At 34.0% G+C, this 16403-nt stretch overlaps 3 protein-coding genes across 4 annotated transcripts; 1 reads left to right on the forward strand and 2 right to left on the reverse strand.

The window, feature by feature from the left end:
• Positions 1–75: 75 nt before the first annotated feature.
• Positions 76–10318, reverse strand: LOC108603183 (protein unc-13 homolog 4B). 2 transcript variants are annotated; one of them, XM_017991743.1, is made up of 15 exons: positions 10163–10318; positions 5355–5637; positions 3768–4108; positions 3661–3708; positions 3436–3595; positions 2564–3384; positions 2293–2507; positions 1956–2236; positions 1801–1891; positions 1672–1745; positions 1237–1602; positions 917–1177; positions 692–861; positions 446–624; positions 76–385 (listed from the first exon to the last, which is right to left on the reverse strand). In XM_017991743.1, the coding sequence occupies exons 1-15, from the start codon at positions 10243–10245 to the stop codon at positions 294–296; spliced, it is 3465 nt and encodes a 1154-aa protein (XP_017847232.1). In that variant the 5' UTR covers positions 10246–10318; the 3' UTR covers positions 76–293. The 2 variants fall into 2 exon arrangements, with proteins under 2 accessions (XP_017847232.1, XP_017847233.1); XM_017991744.1 differs by lacking the exons at positions 5355–5637; positions 10163–10318 and adding an exon at positions 4385–4880.
• Positions 10319–11156: 838 nt separating this feature from the next.
• On the reverse strand, positions 11157–16187 carry LOC108603184 (YTH domain-containing family protein). The gene is made up of 10 exons (XM_017991745.1): positions 16156–16187; positions 16040–16086; positions 15716–15737; positions 15382–15477; positions 15208–15315; positions 13789–13904; positions 13586–13723; positions 12902–13521; positions 11875–12841; positions 11157–11813 (listed from the first exon to the last, which is right to left on the reverse strand). Exons 2-10 carry the CDS (start codon positions 16055–16057, stop codon positions 11772–11774), a joined length of 2127 nt encoding a protein of 708 aa, XP_017847234.1. The 5' UTR covers positions 16058–16086; positions 16156–16187; the 3' UTR covers positions 11157–11771.
• On the forward strand, positions 14037–15143 carry LOC108603185 (purine nucleoside phosphorylase). The gene is made up of 2 exons (XM_017991746.1): positions 14037–14932; positions 15001–15143. The coding sequence occupies exons 1-2, from the start codon at positions 14090–14092 to the stop codon at positions 15037–15039; spliced, it is 882 nt and encodes a 293-aa protein (XP_017847235.1). The 5' UTR covers positions 14037–14089; the 3' UTR covers positions 15040–15143.
• Positions 16188–16403: the final 216 nt, after the last annotated feature.

Consider the following 16403-nt stretch of genomic DNA (forward strand, 5'->3'; position numbering starts at 1 on the left):
AGCAAAAGTAATTGATTTCAAAAGTTTTAAACATAAATAATTTCTAAAAATACAAATTTACTTAAGTTACTTGAATCTTTAATATAAACATTTTCTGGTAATAATTATGTTATTGCCCTTTAAAGAAGGCGACACATTATTATTCTGTAATTTTATAAGTACGTATATCAGTCATAGTAACAGAGGTTTTATAATGAGTTCAATTGATTCTTAGAGAAACAGTTAGTAATACAATTCTCTGTTACAAACATGAATGCAAAATATAATCGATTAGATATTTTAAAAATAAAAAGTTAAGAATATGATTTGTTCTTTAATTTTTTCAAAAACTCCTTAGCCTGCTTATCGCCTTGTCTATATTCTAAGGCACGTAGCGCCACACAATCTAAAATAAATAAAAATCATTGAGCAATAGTATCTATTTAAAGTATTATACGATTCAAACCTGTGTACTCTGGTCTGCATAGGTTCATAAGAATTTGCTCGCCTGCTGTATTTTTGAGAAACTCAAATGTCATATAACATTCAGCAATATATTGACTTGACATTCCAAATAAATCCTTGTCCTTTATACTGAATAATATCAGACAATCAGGTAATTCGCGTTGCTCTGGTGTTAAATTACTAACATACATATACATTTGTTTATTGATTATAATACTAATTTGCGTATATATACATATTTACTTACATTGAAAACTCTTCATCATACAAGGGAAAACAATTCTTATTGTGTACGGCAGTTTTAACTGGCGTGAAGCCAATAAATCGACTTATCGGCATTATATGTACTTTTACAAAGGAATCGCACGTTCCATTTGTATCCATTGAAACCAAATTCCGTGCGTTCAGTATTTTAAGCTATTATAATAAACATAATTCTATACATACATTTTTTAATTATTTTTGTCCTCACCAATAGTCCGAAATCTGTAAATTGAGCACTTATAGTAAGTTGCCCATACGGTGATGATGTTTGCTGTGTTTGATATCTAAATCGGTCGATATAATATTGATGAATAAGATCGGAGGTTTCGAGCGCATGTAGGTCCAGTGTGCTTTCAATTTCAGATAAAATCTTTACATCCGATGATTCAGAATTACCGATCTTAAAGCATGATATCATAGTACGAAGCGTTTCCCTCAAATTTTGAAAGAACGCTGGAGGACGTCGTTTCTAATATTCAAGCAACAAAATAACCTAAATTGTTAATTTTCTGTATATTACCAACTTACATTGAGATTTGATTGAATGAGGTCATACATTATTACTGATATCTGCCCCCAAATGCACTCTAAAATTCTGCTAAAGTTGATTTCATTCAGAGTATCATAAAGAGTAGCTAACGATCGCTCCAAATACATCATTAATCTATCCATTGAGTTTGAGTCTTTATGGAGCACTTCGGCACCTTCTGCTAAAAAGCGGCGAATTGGTGGTGACATTTTATGACCTACAACCTCAATTAGTTCAACAATCTGATTTCGTTGTGTATCAAGCGCATTATCAATTACAGCTTTGATTGTGTTGGCGCATCGGTCGGCTTCAAGGTTTGTCCTATACTCTCCAATACGAGAGATTACACTGTCTGTGCCTAGCTCCTGTAATAGGTATTTCAATTCAGTACATACCTACATTTTACAATACACATTTATAAAAATTAAATATACCTTTATGAATGATGGTAAGCTTTGACGAATATAATCCATATTATTGATAGCCAAGCACCATTCTTCCGACAAAGCTATAGTAAGATATAGACTTATTGCCTTTTATATTAAAAATATATTTTGACTCACTAAATATTTCACCGTCTCCTCCTATTGCAGATATGTTTTCTACCCTGCGTGACATGCGCTGTGCATAGAAAACACAGCAGCGACATATATCCTGTTAATAAGCAATAATTGAAAAGTTAGATTTGAGTACTAAACTCTATAAATAGACTTCTTACATTGACAATTTTAGCTACATATGTATATGAAACTTCGATTTCAGGCCAATCCAGCTGTTGCCAAAATATTTTAATTTGATAAAAAATAGCCAAAGTGTCGACGGCTGATGAGCTATATTTAACAGTTTCATCAACAGCGTGAAGCTGATCTAAATCAATTGCTTTTTGAATACGATTTAGTGCCTTGATTATTGATATATCAAGCCAATGTGTAACACCTCTCTCAAACCATTGATAGAAATATGACATCTTTAGATTGTCATTGGGACAGAGTGATAGACCTGCAATTAATTTAATACAATTTTTATTATATTCTCATATACACAAAATTACTTACCGAGTGATGTGTACCGCTTTATAACCAAATATACCTCAAATAACGTGGTCCCCATAATTACATTGTCAATATTCGGTAAATACTCAAACTGATCATCGGGTACATCTAACATTTTAATGTTTGAACACACACTTAATACATTTGATTTGCAGATTTCCTCAAGTTTTAAATCGTAAAACTGATATAATATGCTGGAAAAATTCATTCGTATTTTGCTGCGAATGGAATCGATTAAAATTGTAATATCTAGAAATACCTATATATAACTTACTGGTAAAACAATTTGTCGAAATACTCCATTGCTCGCTGGAGATCAGATCGAACCATTTGTATTAATTTTATAAGATACTGTAGTTTACTTTCGTCAGTTTCTTCGTCTCTTGACTGTTTACTGCAATCGATAATATGCTCCAACCATTCTTTAGCACCACTATTTATGGCATTAACTATAACGGTATTAATTGTGTACGGTTTAACGGATTCGCCTAGTTCTATCCACCCGTAGACTGTTTCGGGAAACAGATAATTTTGGGCCGGGATTTCAAAAGTTTTCAACTTGGCAAGAATGTCCAGCACTTCACTGAGTGTTCTGACTATATTTTTATCACTGACGTTTCTTGAACGTAGTTTTCTTAGAACCGAGAAGCAAGACGGCAACAATCGCTTCACTCCATCCCAAAAGGTTTTCACGTCTTCAGAATCAGTCTGCAGGCAATTAATCACTGGCAACAAAATATCAAGTATAGAATTGAAAAGTACAAAGTTAAGCTTGTGGGTCTCATGAACTGTGCTATAGGCATGCCATTGACTAAGTGCGCAATCAAAGGCAGAAAGTCCACTCTGCATGGCATGCTGGGTTCTTATAGCCTCAGCCTTCGAGCTGAATTTTCCACTCCACCAATAGTTGGCCACTTGGGATGAATCGAGTTCATTTAGGAGCAATAATTTTAAAAGATGCTTATGCTCCTGGCATGCCACATTTTTGTTCTTTTCGGCACTAAGCGCAATATTCACTAGAACAGAGCCTCGACTTCTGGTTTTGTTGCCTTTCTCCAGATTATACCAAACTGTTAGTCCAGAAACTGGAATAGACTATTTAGATTTTTAGTAGGCTATTTCGCCATTTCTTTATTTGTAGATTACCTTGAGTGTAATCGAAGCCCTGCCGATTAATTCATTATCATGTTTCCCGGAAGAAGCTGTAACAGCAATCTCTTTCATAAGTTTACTTAAGCCCTTGACACCCTTAACATCCAAAAGTTTGTTAACCTTTTCTTTTACAGTCTCTGCAGCATCAAAGTCCCTACGGAAACACAAATCGTAAGAAACTTATATTTGCTTAACAAATTAATAAAAGTATCGACTTACCAAACCTCAATTATTAAGACCTCATCTCGTGGACTTTCCGCAATTGGTCTATAAAAAATAGTTATTAAATTTTATTAAATAAGTGTATATTTTAAACCAATACTTACAATGAAAAATGTTCTTCCCATATGGGGTTTAAAGTAGCCGTCTTTACAGATGAATTGTAACGATGAGAGCCATTTGATTCTAAATACAGTGTAACAAATGGATCAGACAAGCCATTGGGATCTTTGGAAAGTAAATTTTCAGCTTTTATAACCTCAATATTTAACCTTAAATTTGGAGGTTCTTTTTTCTTTGCTATTTCGGATACTTCCCCATGAGTTGAGTTAGATATTTTAAACACTTCTTGAGCAAATTCAACGAGGTCGCTTATACAGATCTCATCGGTTTCGCAACCAATGTTATTGTAAATTTCAAAAAGAATTTCCTCATACAGGTCCTCAGTCTGGAATGTAAACGTTTTGTTGGTCATATATTTTATTCATTGATATTATTTACTTAATAAGTTAAGTAATTTAAGTTGTTTCATATTTTTCTGTTTCATTGGTAAAAGAAAACAACTTTAATAATCTGTGACGCACGTAACTGAGAGCATCTGCCGTCATCTATACAAGTGTGATTTGGTTTATCCGCTGAAGAATATTCGATGGAAAGAATATTTCTGCTTAAACAATCCTCAATGCTGAAATGAATTTGTTCGTCTGTTATTGTCTTTACTTACAGTCATTGAATGGCAAACTGACTTGGCGTGAGATTCGAGTAAATGCTTATGAACACCTCGAAAATGGTGACTAGATATGCTGCCATTTCTATTTAAAATACGTTTTCGGCGTTCTGCTGTTTCGTTTAACGAAAGTGTCGATGCCACTTTTTTCACCTGGTGTCTTTCGTGACCAGCCGTACGGTTTAAACTCAAGAACTTTGCACTTTTGTCTGTCGGATTATTAAGATAGGACAGAGCGCGCGGCAAGGAGAGATAACTCATTTTTATGCTAAAAATCAAATTATTTCCAATTTGCTCAGTAAAATTTCGGTTTTTCAGCACACTCACAAAAACATGTTTGTAAAATATTAATAAACTAAAACGCAGGTACACAAATGTCTGGAATTAAGTAAAGCTCTAGTTCTGAGTCTATTAAATATTTAACCATGTCAACGGAAGATTTTTTCAATATTTTTTGATGCTGACCGTGAGCTGATTTAAATGTGTATGAGCAGAAGTTGATTTCAATTATATTTTCTATATGCGTCTAAGTACCCCATAATATAAAGAGTGAGAGAGCGAGAGAGAGAGAGAGCAACGCTGAAGAATAGAGAATGCTTTGAGTAAATATTTTATTTTTGGAACTTAGAAAAAAGCTCGATGATAATAAAATTCTATGTGCTAACGTGTGTAATGAAAGCTATTTGGGATAATAAAAATGCGTTTTTTGTGTACAATTCACAGATGTATGCATGAACTTATACCAACAATGTGTGCATATAAAGTCCATACACTGACGCAAACATTTGTTTTAGCTTTTTGGCAGACTCTTTAGATGTGAACTTGTTTGCTTGGAATTCATTTTATGTTTTAAGTACTGTGAAGAATTGTAAACAAAAAATTTGTATTTGAGGTCAAATGATACTTACATATTAAGGGCTTCCCAACATTATTTGGTAGAAATTGAATGTTAACTTTGTTTACTTACATTCATGCAAGTGGTTGTGTCAAAAACGGCTTCTCTTACGTCAATAGGTGATGAATTTTGTGAGTCTACTGATGCAGGAGCAGACTCATTGACATTTATCTTAACCTCATACTCTAATACGCTGACAGTGCTCGATTCAAAAACAGTTTCTTGATTGTTGTCTGGTTCCTCTTCTTCTTTAAATGGAGCCAACGAAGTTTTAAAAATAGTTTCATCCAGTTGAGATTTCTGTCGAAGCAAGGATCCAAACTTTTCAAAAAACCCATCATCAGAAACTTGAAGTCTGAAAAGGAAAAATATGATATGTACATACATATGTGTATATTTAATACTTGGTTTTTTATACACTTAGACATTTTTGAAAAAAAATGGAAAAAGGGTATCATGAAGTTGTGCAAATGTATGTAAACGATAAGGGAAGAAGAAGCTAGATAAAAGTATAGTATAACTTCTTGAATCAGCAGACATAACTGAGTAGATAATAGGCCTGTCCGTCTGTATGAGTGCGTGTTTCCTCAGACACACTACTAATGAACTAGACCAACCACAGGATTAGTGGTTATGTAGGGTGCTCCGTGAACCGCCAGGACATACTGCACTTTAATTCAGTCCCCCCTTTCACATTAAAAGCGCAAAAAACAAGTTTATAGCTATTAAAAAATATTATAAAAGGTCTGAAGAAAAAATTCACAAAAAACGGCCCTGGTCAGTTTTGTCGACGCCGTACAATTCGAGATGAAGTTAGATATTAGGCTGTATGTTACGATTTTGATTTTCAATATGGACAGCGAGGGGTGCGCTTCACAGACGGCATATGGCGTTGCACTGTCATTTAAGCACAATGGTGCACAGCCACAATAATCAAGTGCGACGAACCATAATTACTAGAACGCAGAATGGCAACTCAGGAAAAAAATACGACAACAACGGGACACTAACAAAAAATTGTGTGAAATTGCAGGCGCATGACGATTAGCGAACAGACAACAATACACCACAGAGAACCCATAGAAAGTCCTATTGTTTCTTTCAGCCTCACAAACTGAAAGCTAAGCGCAAAGGAAATTTCCGCGAAACGGAGTTCGTTATACGCGTCTAGCAATATACAGCATAAGCGCGAGAAACAATATCGCTTGCTATCTCGCTTCTTCTGCATTGGCAGCGGACGGCGCAGACAGCAGTAGCGAAACAGAATCACGTCAGCGAAAATAATTCTTGAATCCTTTCTCTTGTGGTTTTGTATGCTTCGGAAAAGAAATTGCGCCTGCGCACAAAATGCTGTGCTGAAATCTATTTTTTCTCCTACACGCACAAAGTAAATTGCATTTGCGTGGTCCTGATACAATCAATTTCGCTATGATGTTGGCACTACTACCATTTGTGTACGCGTTGTCTTTTTAGTGGTGTGTGCACTCTTGCCGTTCTCTGGTGCGCTTACTGACGCGCCATACAAACGTATGACGCTGACGCTACAGCCAAAACGAGTTATGACGCGTTGGGTGTTTTGAGTGTATGTGTTTGTGAATGCATGCGTGTATTTGCTGCGATGAACTAGTCAAAGTGTATAAAAGTTTGTTGCGCCCAACTTTAATACGTCCACTTGTTTTTATAACATTTCAGTTTCTCTGCTTATTCGCCGCATTATAAACTGAGATTTTATGATATAAGCGATTTAGTAACGCGTATTGTATATACTGCATATTTGCAGCCTTTGTGCGACCCTGACGTATACACTAAAAATCAATTTTCCAGGAGAGATTTTTGTTCTTAATTATTTTAGATTCTGTTAAGTGGAATTATTTTATATTGAAAAATTAGCCCATTTAAGGTCTCACATATGTAAATAAAAAAAATACGTTTAAAGTTTTTTCATTAATTTTAATCTTTACGACAGCTTAGTTTCTAAATATTTCGCTTATGTTACTGTTTTTATTCAATATTAAGGCTGTTTTTTAGAATATACATTTTTTTAATTTGTTTAAATCAATTATTCAAAATATGGCTTAACAGTAATTAAATTTGTGAGTTTACAGACTGAAATGAAGAATTTAAAGTAATATCATCTTCGTCGTTTTCGTTTTAAATGTTTTTGACTTTTTTTTATTAGGCCTGAAACAAGCTTGGAATACATTTTTTCATAAATCTTTAATAAAATAACGATTTGCATGATAGTTCTGTCGCCTATGTTATATAATTGATGATGCCGAAAACATATATTATTAGTAGTTTTTTCGCTTACGTTAAAAATGACAGGTTCATCTCTCCGTAAATACATACAATTAAAATCTAATATTTTGGGGGCAGATGCGGATGGTGCTTGTATTATATATGTATGTATTTGCATCAAAAGTCAAGTTTTGTAACATGGTGTATAAGTTATTGTCGCAAATAGGGCTCGATATGTTGATCTGAAGGTGTTACCTTTTTCCACTACATAACATGAAAGATTGACTACACTGAATTCTAATGCGGTTTATTCGATCACGAAACTTCATTTTGCTGTGCATTCATAAACACATTTTCAATTTATTTAATAATAATAAAAATCGATTTATCGCGAGTACTTTGAGTCAACATTTCAGTCATGAACATAACAACGAATCTCTTCTGCTTTTGTTAACCTACTGCTCCAATGTTGAAAGTTCAACACGTTCATAGCGAAAAGAACTGCGTTTGAGCCTAGATGAATTGTTTGTATGTATACCGAGTTCACGCTTCATGACTTTAAAATGATACACACGTACACATATACACATGTACATGCATTTTATACATATATATAGATGTTACAACATATACATATGTATGTATGTATACAACGTTTGATTGTATTTACATAATTAGCGGACAGACAATAATTTGGAATTTCTCTAGACGCGAAGGCTTACATGACTAGGCTTTCTAGCAACCCCTATACACTAGCACAAAACTGTTTACTACTAATACATGTGCAATAGAGCTAAAAACAAACAGAGTTACATACATACATATGTAGATACACATTCAAATGGTAGAACTATGGCTACATTTTCTTCAAAGAAGTGCATTATTACCTTTGTATGTGCGTAAATATGTACATACATATGTATGTATATCTATCACTAATAAAGTATGTACATATATAAATAGTACATACTTACATATGTATATATATCATCGGTCGAAACATGGCTTAGATTTTGTATGCGCTGATTTTGAAACAAATCGATCTTACAGAGTATAATTAAGACGTCGAAAAATATAGCATGTAAAAATATCATTATGCAGGGCCGATTACCTAATCATGATACGTCTTTGATTTTCTATTATTTTATTACCTATTAAAATTGGGCAATTTATCACAACACTAACCAGTATTTTACACAAGCGCCGTTAAGCAAGTACGAATACTCCCGTGAATAATATATATTCTTCTTTTTCGTGCCTCTTATTCCAATTAACAATTATGCCTACTACTTCGATCATCTACGGCGAGAAACCCACAACCGCAGAAGTAACAAACAATGTTTTCATTTACTTTGAGGTTTAAGTTATTCAAAGCTTAATAACTGTTTAGCTATTCTTTTAACCTTATGAAGGAACTGATTCTCTTTTTTTCGTTCGCGTCATTACTGTGTTTTCCAATAGCCTCCGTTCCACCCGCTGGAACATTGTAATTACAAGCATCAAGTTGATGCACACGACATTTCTAATGACGACGAGGAGTCACATCAGAGAACGGCAAAGTGTCTACATCACCCTCTTAGAAACAACAACAGCATAGCACCCAACTCAGTTATAGCTGAATAAAGGCCACGACAACACACCCACACAACTGCGAAATTAGATGGAATCAAGCACCTACAATGCACATTAAAATGCGTATACACACAACTAGCAACTTGAAGCAGCCTTAATTATTAAAGTGCTAATTAAGCAGGCAATTCTTCCCGCGAAACGGCGAAACAAGACCTAAAAGAGTCAAATTTATAATATTGACGCGCTGTTTGCGGTTTCGCATACCTCGCGTTCGAGTCGGTCGACTTCGCCAGCCAATCAGACAATGAGCGAGACATAAGCGATATTTTTTTTCTTCGCTTATACTTATATGCCAGCCGATCGACCTCGCGCACATTTCCTTTGCGCTTGCTTCGTTGTGGCTAAAAACACAACGGACTTTTTCTCGGATCTCTCTGGTTGTTTTGTGCGCTGCTTGTGCGCCGCACAAGCAATTTTTTTTGTGTCCCGTGTGCGTATATTTTCCCGAGTTGTCATTGTGCGCGTAGTATGGTCTCGCACTTGATTTTTGTGTGTGCTCACATTTGTGCTTAAAAAGTGCCACAATTGCCGTTCTCTGAGTTCTGATGAGTAAGCCTCGCAGATTTTTGTGCGGCACATACATATGTATGTATATCTATGTACATATGCATGTATGTATATATATATGTGTATGTATGTATGTTTGTGTCACTTCCGTAAAATTCCCTAGGGCTTTTTACAATTAGTTTCCTTAACAATATCATTAAAGTCTGTATGTGGTGGCGAAGAATATACAAGACATTGTATATTATAATCTGTGGTGATAGCTACTTCCAAATAAGAAAATTAATTTCAAGCATCAGAAACTAAACCTGAAATCATCAAACAGTTGCCAACATTTGATGCCTACTGTATTCACAAGACATACATTTGTACATACATACATATGTATGTATATATACATTGATGTTTATTCACAATACGGCAAAACCGGATCAATGTGTCATTCATGTATGTTTATATATGTACATATGTATGTTCATACAAATGCATCTTTATTATGGACTTACTGATGCTCATGTTCCGTTGGAGGATTCATTTTAATCTCTTGTAGTTTATTAAAAAATCCCTTCCACATTTGCTCCTCGTCCATTTTTAGTTATTTGCAGTTTGACGAACGCGAATCAGCGTGAGAGACTGTAGCTCAGCGAGCAAAGACGGCACAAAATATACTGATGACAAATAACACAACGTTGTGATGTTTATTCAAAGCTTTTCTTAAATTAGTGTTATTATTCCCGCTCACATTTACATACATATATGCTGAGCTTTACAAAAAAAAAAAATAACCAATGGATTATAATTATTTTTATTAATTTGTTGTGCTACATATGTGTGTTACATATGTTTATGACATAGTTACATATGCAAAATATGCACTCTTAAATTAAAATCTTGACATTATCTGTTAAAAAATCTTAGTATGAACGTCATATAAACAAAAGCTCTACATGTATGTATGTATGTATGTCTGTCTAAAAGATATTTCAAATGATTTACTTTATAAATATTTTTTTATTTACATTGTAAATTTACGTTTATTAGGCCTTACCGTATTTCGCTGAATTTTCTTGTTTGAATATTTTTTATTTTATCACTAATACCATAACCAAATACATAGTTTGAAAATATGTAAATATAAATGAAGTACTATTTCAACCATTCGAGTTTATCGGCTTTACGTTTTGACATTATCCCATCCAATTCGCTTTCTTATGTCCTTTTTACATAATAATTGTGATACTAAAAAAAACTAAACTAAATATTTATTTGTTCTAAATATGTGTTAAACAAAATATTTTAGCGCCTGAATTATACTTATGCATTTATCCATTTATTATTATATATAGACCGGTATATATTGAGTTTCTTTTCTCCTAAGCTTTAATTTTTTAATGGGAATCGTGAATAATTAGTTAATTTGTGACTTATAAGAATTACAAATGTAAAAAAATATATATATTTAAACTTACTATATTATTAATTTTCAACAGAATGATTGTTAATTCGTATATGCTTGTTCATATGTTGGTGTGTGCCTATCTGTTACCAGTAACTGATATATTTTCCTATTTATGATTAACATGTTAAATTATTTGGATTGGTTCAAAAAGTTATGGGCAAGGCGTGCATGCTTACATATGTAAATATTTACACGCGCATACACAATGGAAAGTTGTATAGGTATCACTGCTAATAGAATTGAAGGCAATAGAATTATAAGATGAAGATATTATACTTTTAATTATTTCACATACGATGTATGTTTTTTATTGATGAAAAAGCTTTCAAATATTGCAGTGCAGCTACAAGGAATGAATCAAGTAAATTCTTGACTTTCAAATTGTGTACAAATCGATCCAATAAGACGTCTTCGAACCGTTCAATGAAAGCTTCAATCAGTTTATATAAATATAATAAATTACATAAAAATGTTATAATATTGTAAGTATTACTTAATCCTAGTTACCGGTTGTTGTATCTATTTTCAGCTTAATTCTATTTCTCAGATTTCTTGCTTGTGCACATAATCGTTTTGAAATTCTTAAACCCAAAATTTCACGAATACTTTTGATAAGAACATTCGTAAACATTTTCATAACTTGTTAGGCTCAGCCACTAATATTCATTATTTCGCAATCTATCTTGATCATTTGTAGTCTGCAACGCAAAATAAGATTATGATATACATTGTACATATATATTATTCAGGGGTGCATACTTTTGGCAAATCCCTTGATGTCGACAGTCCGGTTCTAAAGCGCACCTCAGCTTTAATTTGTTCAGTACTAAAGTCCCGTTTATAATTTGTTGTTATTCTCGCCTTGTGATGGTCCTCCCTTCGGTTGATCGATACGTGCCGGGCTGCAAAATTAACTCTATCCTCTCTACTCTCACACTGAAATGCATTTTCTCTCTCTTTTGGAGCATAATCCGCGCCTAATGGTCGTTGACTATCAAAGCCCCTTCGATAGTCGCTGTAGCTGTTGTGATAACTTCCTAAACCATTGCCGCCTTTATGCAGCGAGCTTCGGTTCTCCCGGAAATTGTTGCCACCGCTAAAGAAATGTTTTTGTGGCAAGCCAATGGTTGCACGACCATCGCGCTCACGCCCATCCTTGTCGTCGTTTTGACGGATAAAGTGTCTGTTGTTGATTGGTGTTTGGTTTTGGCTAATCGCATCTGATGAGAAAACTGGTGGTCGCTTGGACGACACTTCTTCCTCCTGTTTTTTTTCATAGTGCGAAAAGTCGTCAAAAATGGACGTCGAATGCTTGAATGTATGTAATATCTGCAACACTTCAATGCCTTTTGTGTTCGGAATCTCCTGAGTATCTCTTGAATGAGTTACTGACTTATTGTCATTATTTTCTAGTCGAATGTGTCGAAGTTTTCCATTAGGCACATCTTTTACATATATCCACTTTACTTTAAACTTTCCCTTCCACTTGTCTTGCGACCATACGCTAGATGTCGAGTTGTAATCCACACAGGTTATCATCTGCGCCATGCCGCAAAAATGTCCCGAGCCATTGACAGAGAAAAAAAGCAAAACATTGCCGCCTTCTTTGTATCGCTCTTTGAAGGCATCGTCCAGGCGCTTATTACCATGATCTGTGGAACACCAAATCTCATATTTTATACTTCGATGTATATCATCTTCCGAATATGATTTTATGACAAAAAATCTGAAAATTCAAAAAATATATAATTTTAATATTACATATATTATATATAATTTTAATTACCGTGCAGCTGAAGCTTTATTTATGTCAATTTCTATGGGGTTATAATTGTTTTTGTCTTTTAATTCGTCCAATAATATTTGCGGGTCAGATGTTAATTCAATTAAGGGCGCACTTTGTATGGTACGTGGATTATTTTCATCTCTCAACTTTTCGTAATCATTTCGTGAACCATTGAAAAGTTCTCTACGTTCATTATAACGAGAACCACTAGATACGACTCGTCGAGCAGTAATAGGCAATGAATTTGGGCCTACTTTTCGATTATCATGATGATGATTTGGCGACTGGGAAACCCAATTTTTGCGAGATTGACTATTTGGAGGTGGTTTCGTAGCACTGCTATTGCGTAACTCTTGGCATGTATCCTCTTTATTTGAGTATTCTGTACTTTTTAAGGGCTTTTCGGGACGTGAACTTATGGACGGCTCCTCACAATTTGTTGCGTTTGAATTACGTTCCGCAGCTGGAAAATTAATTGGTAAAGGCGGGGATGGTACTGGCGGAGGACTACTATTAGGTAGGTCCCATACATTAACATCTAAATTGTGTTTTCCCGGCACCATGGGTGGTGGTGGCATTCCGGGTCCTTTCTTCTTATGGCTGGAAGTTGTAAATGTTGTCTACAATATACATTTTTATTTAATTAATTTATCCTTTCAATAAATATTAAATTTGTTAAATTACTTTTGAAGTAAGTTTAGCTGGTTGCGATGCGATCGATGCCCATGTTGTTTTTTTCGGTGCATTTGGTGCTGATTGCATTTTTGCCTCGTCCATGTTCTGATTCGTGTAGTTCTCCAATTTCGAGCTGCCATCGTTATTCTATATTATGATACATTGAATGTTAACAATTCAGTCCAACATCCATGAGATTATGAATAACTTACACGAAACGGTGCAGTGTTTTCTGTAAAAAGTCGTCTTGTATTCCAAGCATTCAATTGGTGGTCGTCACGTTTAGGTATATTAAAAGATCCATTATTTCCATATTTTTTTCTTATATCTAAAATTCAAGAAAGGCCATAATTTAAACACAGAATTTTTAAAAGGTAAACTAAGTAAACAGGCATACCTGCCAAATTTATGAAATGTAAAAATATATAGCTATTAAGAATCAATCTTGAAAAACTTATAAAATAAAAATTCAAAATCTTCAGAAATTTAAAACACCTAAAAATTAACACAAAAATGGAAGAGGAAGGTTTTAAAGAACAAATTGAAGAATACGTTGACCCGAACCCCGACATCAAAGTTGGAATAATTGGTGAGTGTGGCTTAGACAGTCCATGTATTATTCGAAAAAGAAAAGAATACGCGGTCTGTACCCCATTTGGAAAACCATCCGACGTAATTATTGACGGGATAATTGAAAATGTTTATTGTTGTCTTCTGACGCGAAATGGACGCCTTCATGATATTATGCCCACAAACATTAATTTCAGGGCCAATATTTGGGCCATGCGAAAGTTGGGATGCACACATATTCTGGTTACGCATACAGTGAGTTCTCTGCGTGAAAATATTCAACCAGGAGTACTGGTAGTGCCACACGACATCATTGACAATACATCAAAACGTGTGCAGACATTTTACGATGGGGCTGTGGGCAGTCCCATTGGTGTGTGTCATCTGCCAATGTATCCAGCGTTTTGTGAACGTACAAGGAATCATTTATTGAGAGCATCAAAAGAACTTGAGTTACCGGTTCATTCCAAGGGTACTGTGATCACCGTAGAAGGCCCTAGATATTCTACGGTAGCGGAAAATGATATGTATCGTAAATGGGGTGCTGACCTTTTAAGTATGACCTTATGTCCAGAAGCAATTTTAGCTAAGGAAGCAGGCATCTTGTACGCGTCGTTGAGTTTGGTAACGAATAAGGAATGCTGGTGTACTAATCAGCCAATAGCAACAACTCACGAAATAATATACACTTTCAAGAAACAGTTAGTCAATGTTCAAAAAGTTCTAATCAATGCTATAAAAGGAATTGCCAAGGAGGACTGGACAGAGGACATATTAAAAGCTAAGGTCTTGCCAAGCATTATACTATGTCCACATGACGAATGTTTATAGAATCTTTTTTATTTTCCTTTCAGATTTTAGTCTGCAGCAATTTTTCTAACCGGAATGAATAGGAAATTAGAAATGATTAAATCAGTTGCAAGCAAATGATTAAATTAGTTACAGGGAATTTGCTCGATTAAACAATATAAATTTTTTATTAAAAGCCAAAATCATTGAGAATGCTTATGCTTTTAATTTGTTAAGATAATTCATTCTAGAACGATGAATTCATTACTTACCATGATTGTGTAAAGATTTACGTCCCTTGTTTAAAGTACTTATAGATAAATTACTATTTTCCTTAGCATTGAAAGGGGGAAATTGGAATTGCATTGAGCTTTGTATAGCTGTAAGAATTAAATAAATCAAATAAATTTTATGAAAATAAATAGATTATGAAACATGAAGCCTACCAGAGCTATCATCAATCGCTGGAGAAGCTAAGTTTTCATATGATGCCTCGTCAACTTGTTGGCTCCATGGTATATTACGCTCCTCAACAGATTTTGCTTGTAAAAAGTAAATTAAAAACAAATTTAAAGAAATATGTTTAATAGAAATAAATAATTCACCAGTTTTCGCACATATGCAAGTGCATCAAGCTATTTCCATACATGTGTGCATCTCTTCATATACATGTATACACATGTATGTAGAAAGATACATTAGTGCATACAATCGTTTGCATATGTACATATGTAAGTATATGACTATTGATTTAAGTCAAGGAAGATATAATATACATACCTGTAGTTCCTGATATTTTCATCTGTAATAAACAAAAATAGACAAATTATAAAAAAACGCACAGCTTTAAGCCATAATTATCGGCAAATAACATATACATATATATATATGAATTATTTATGTGTGCATGTGTGTATATTTACAAAGAATGTATGTATGTATGTATTATGTATGTATGTAAATGTATATAGATAAAAAATAAGCTTCTATTAGACATTTATGGATTATTCTATATGGCAAAGAATTGTTTTTAGCTTATGTATGTACATACATAAGAATAAATATACTTATACACAATGCATGTATATACACAAATGCCATTACCTGATCCACGCCTGACATTTGCAGCAGAATTCCGCTTTCTTTGTTGGCTGCAAATCGAAAAACAAACACTGATTGGTATGTGTATTAATAACAGATTAAAAAATTGTATATCTCACCAAAAAATTAAATAAACAAAACGTATATGTATATGAATAAAGTTAATAAGTTTCTATAATTTATAGTATGTATTTTCGATTTAAAGAACTACACTCATTTACATATGAACATTCATCACATACATATAAGCACAATTACATTAGTACATATCCTATCGATATCGAGCTTGACCTCTTAAAGAATTTTTACAAGTATCGATTACGATATATTGCTTACGCATGTGTCTAAACTAATAAAAAGAAAAACC

The sequence above is a fragment of the Drosophila busckii genome, unplaced genomic scaffold (genome assembly GCF_011750605.1).
Source record: "Drosophila busckii strain San Diego stock center, stock number 13000-0081.31 unplaced genomic scaffold, ASM1175060v1 hic_scaffold_35, whole genome shotgun sequence".
In the NCBI taxonomy this organism is placed as follows: domain Eukaryota; kingdom Metazoa; phylum Arthropoda; class Insecta; order Diptera; family Drosophilidae; genus Drosophila; species Drosophila busckii.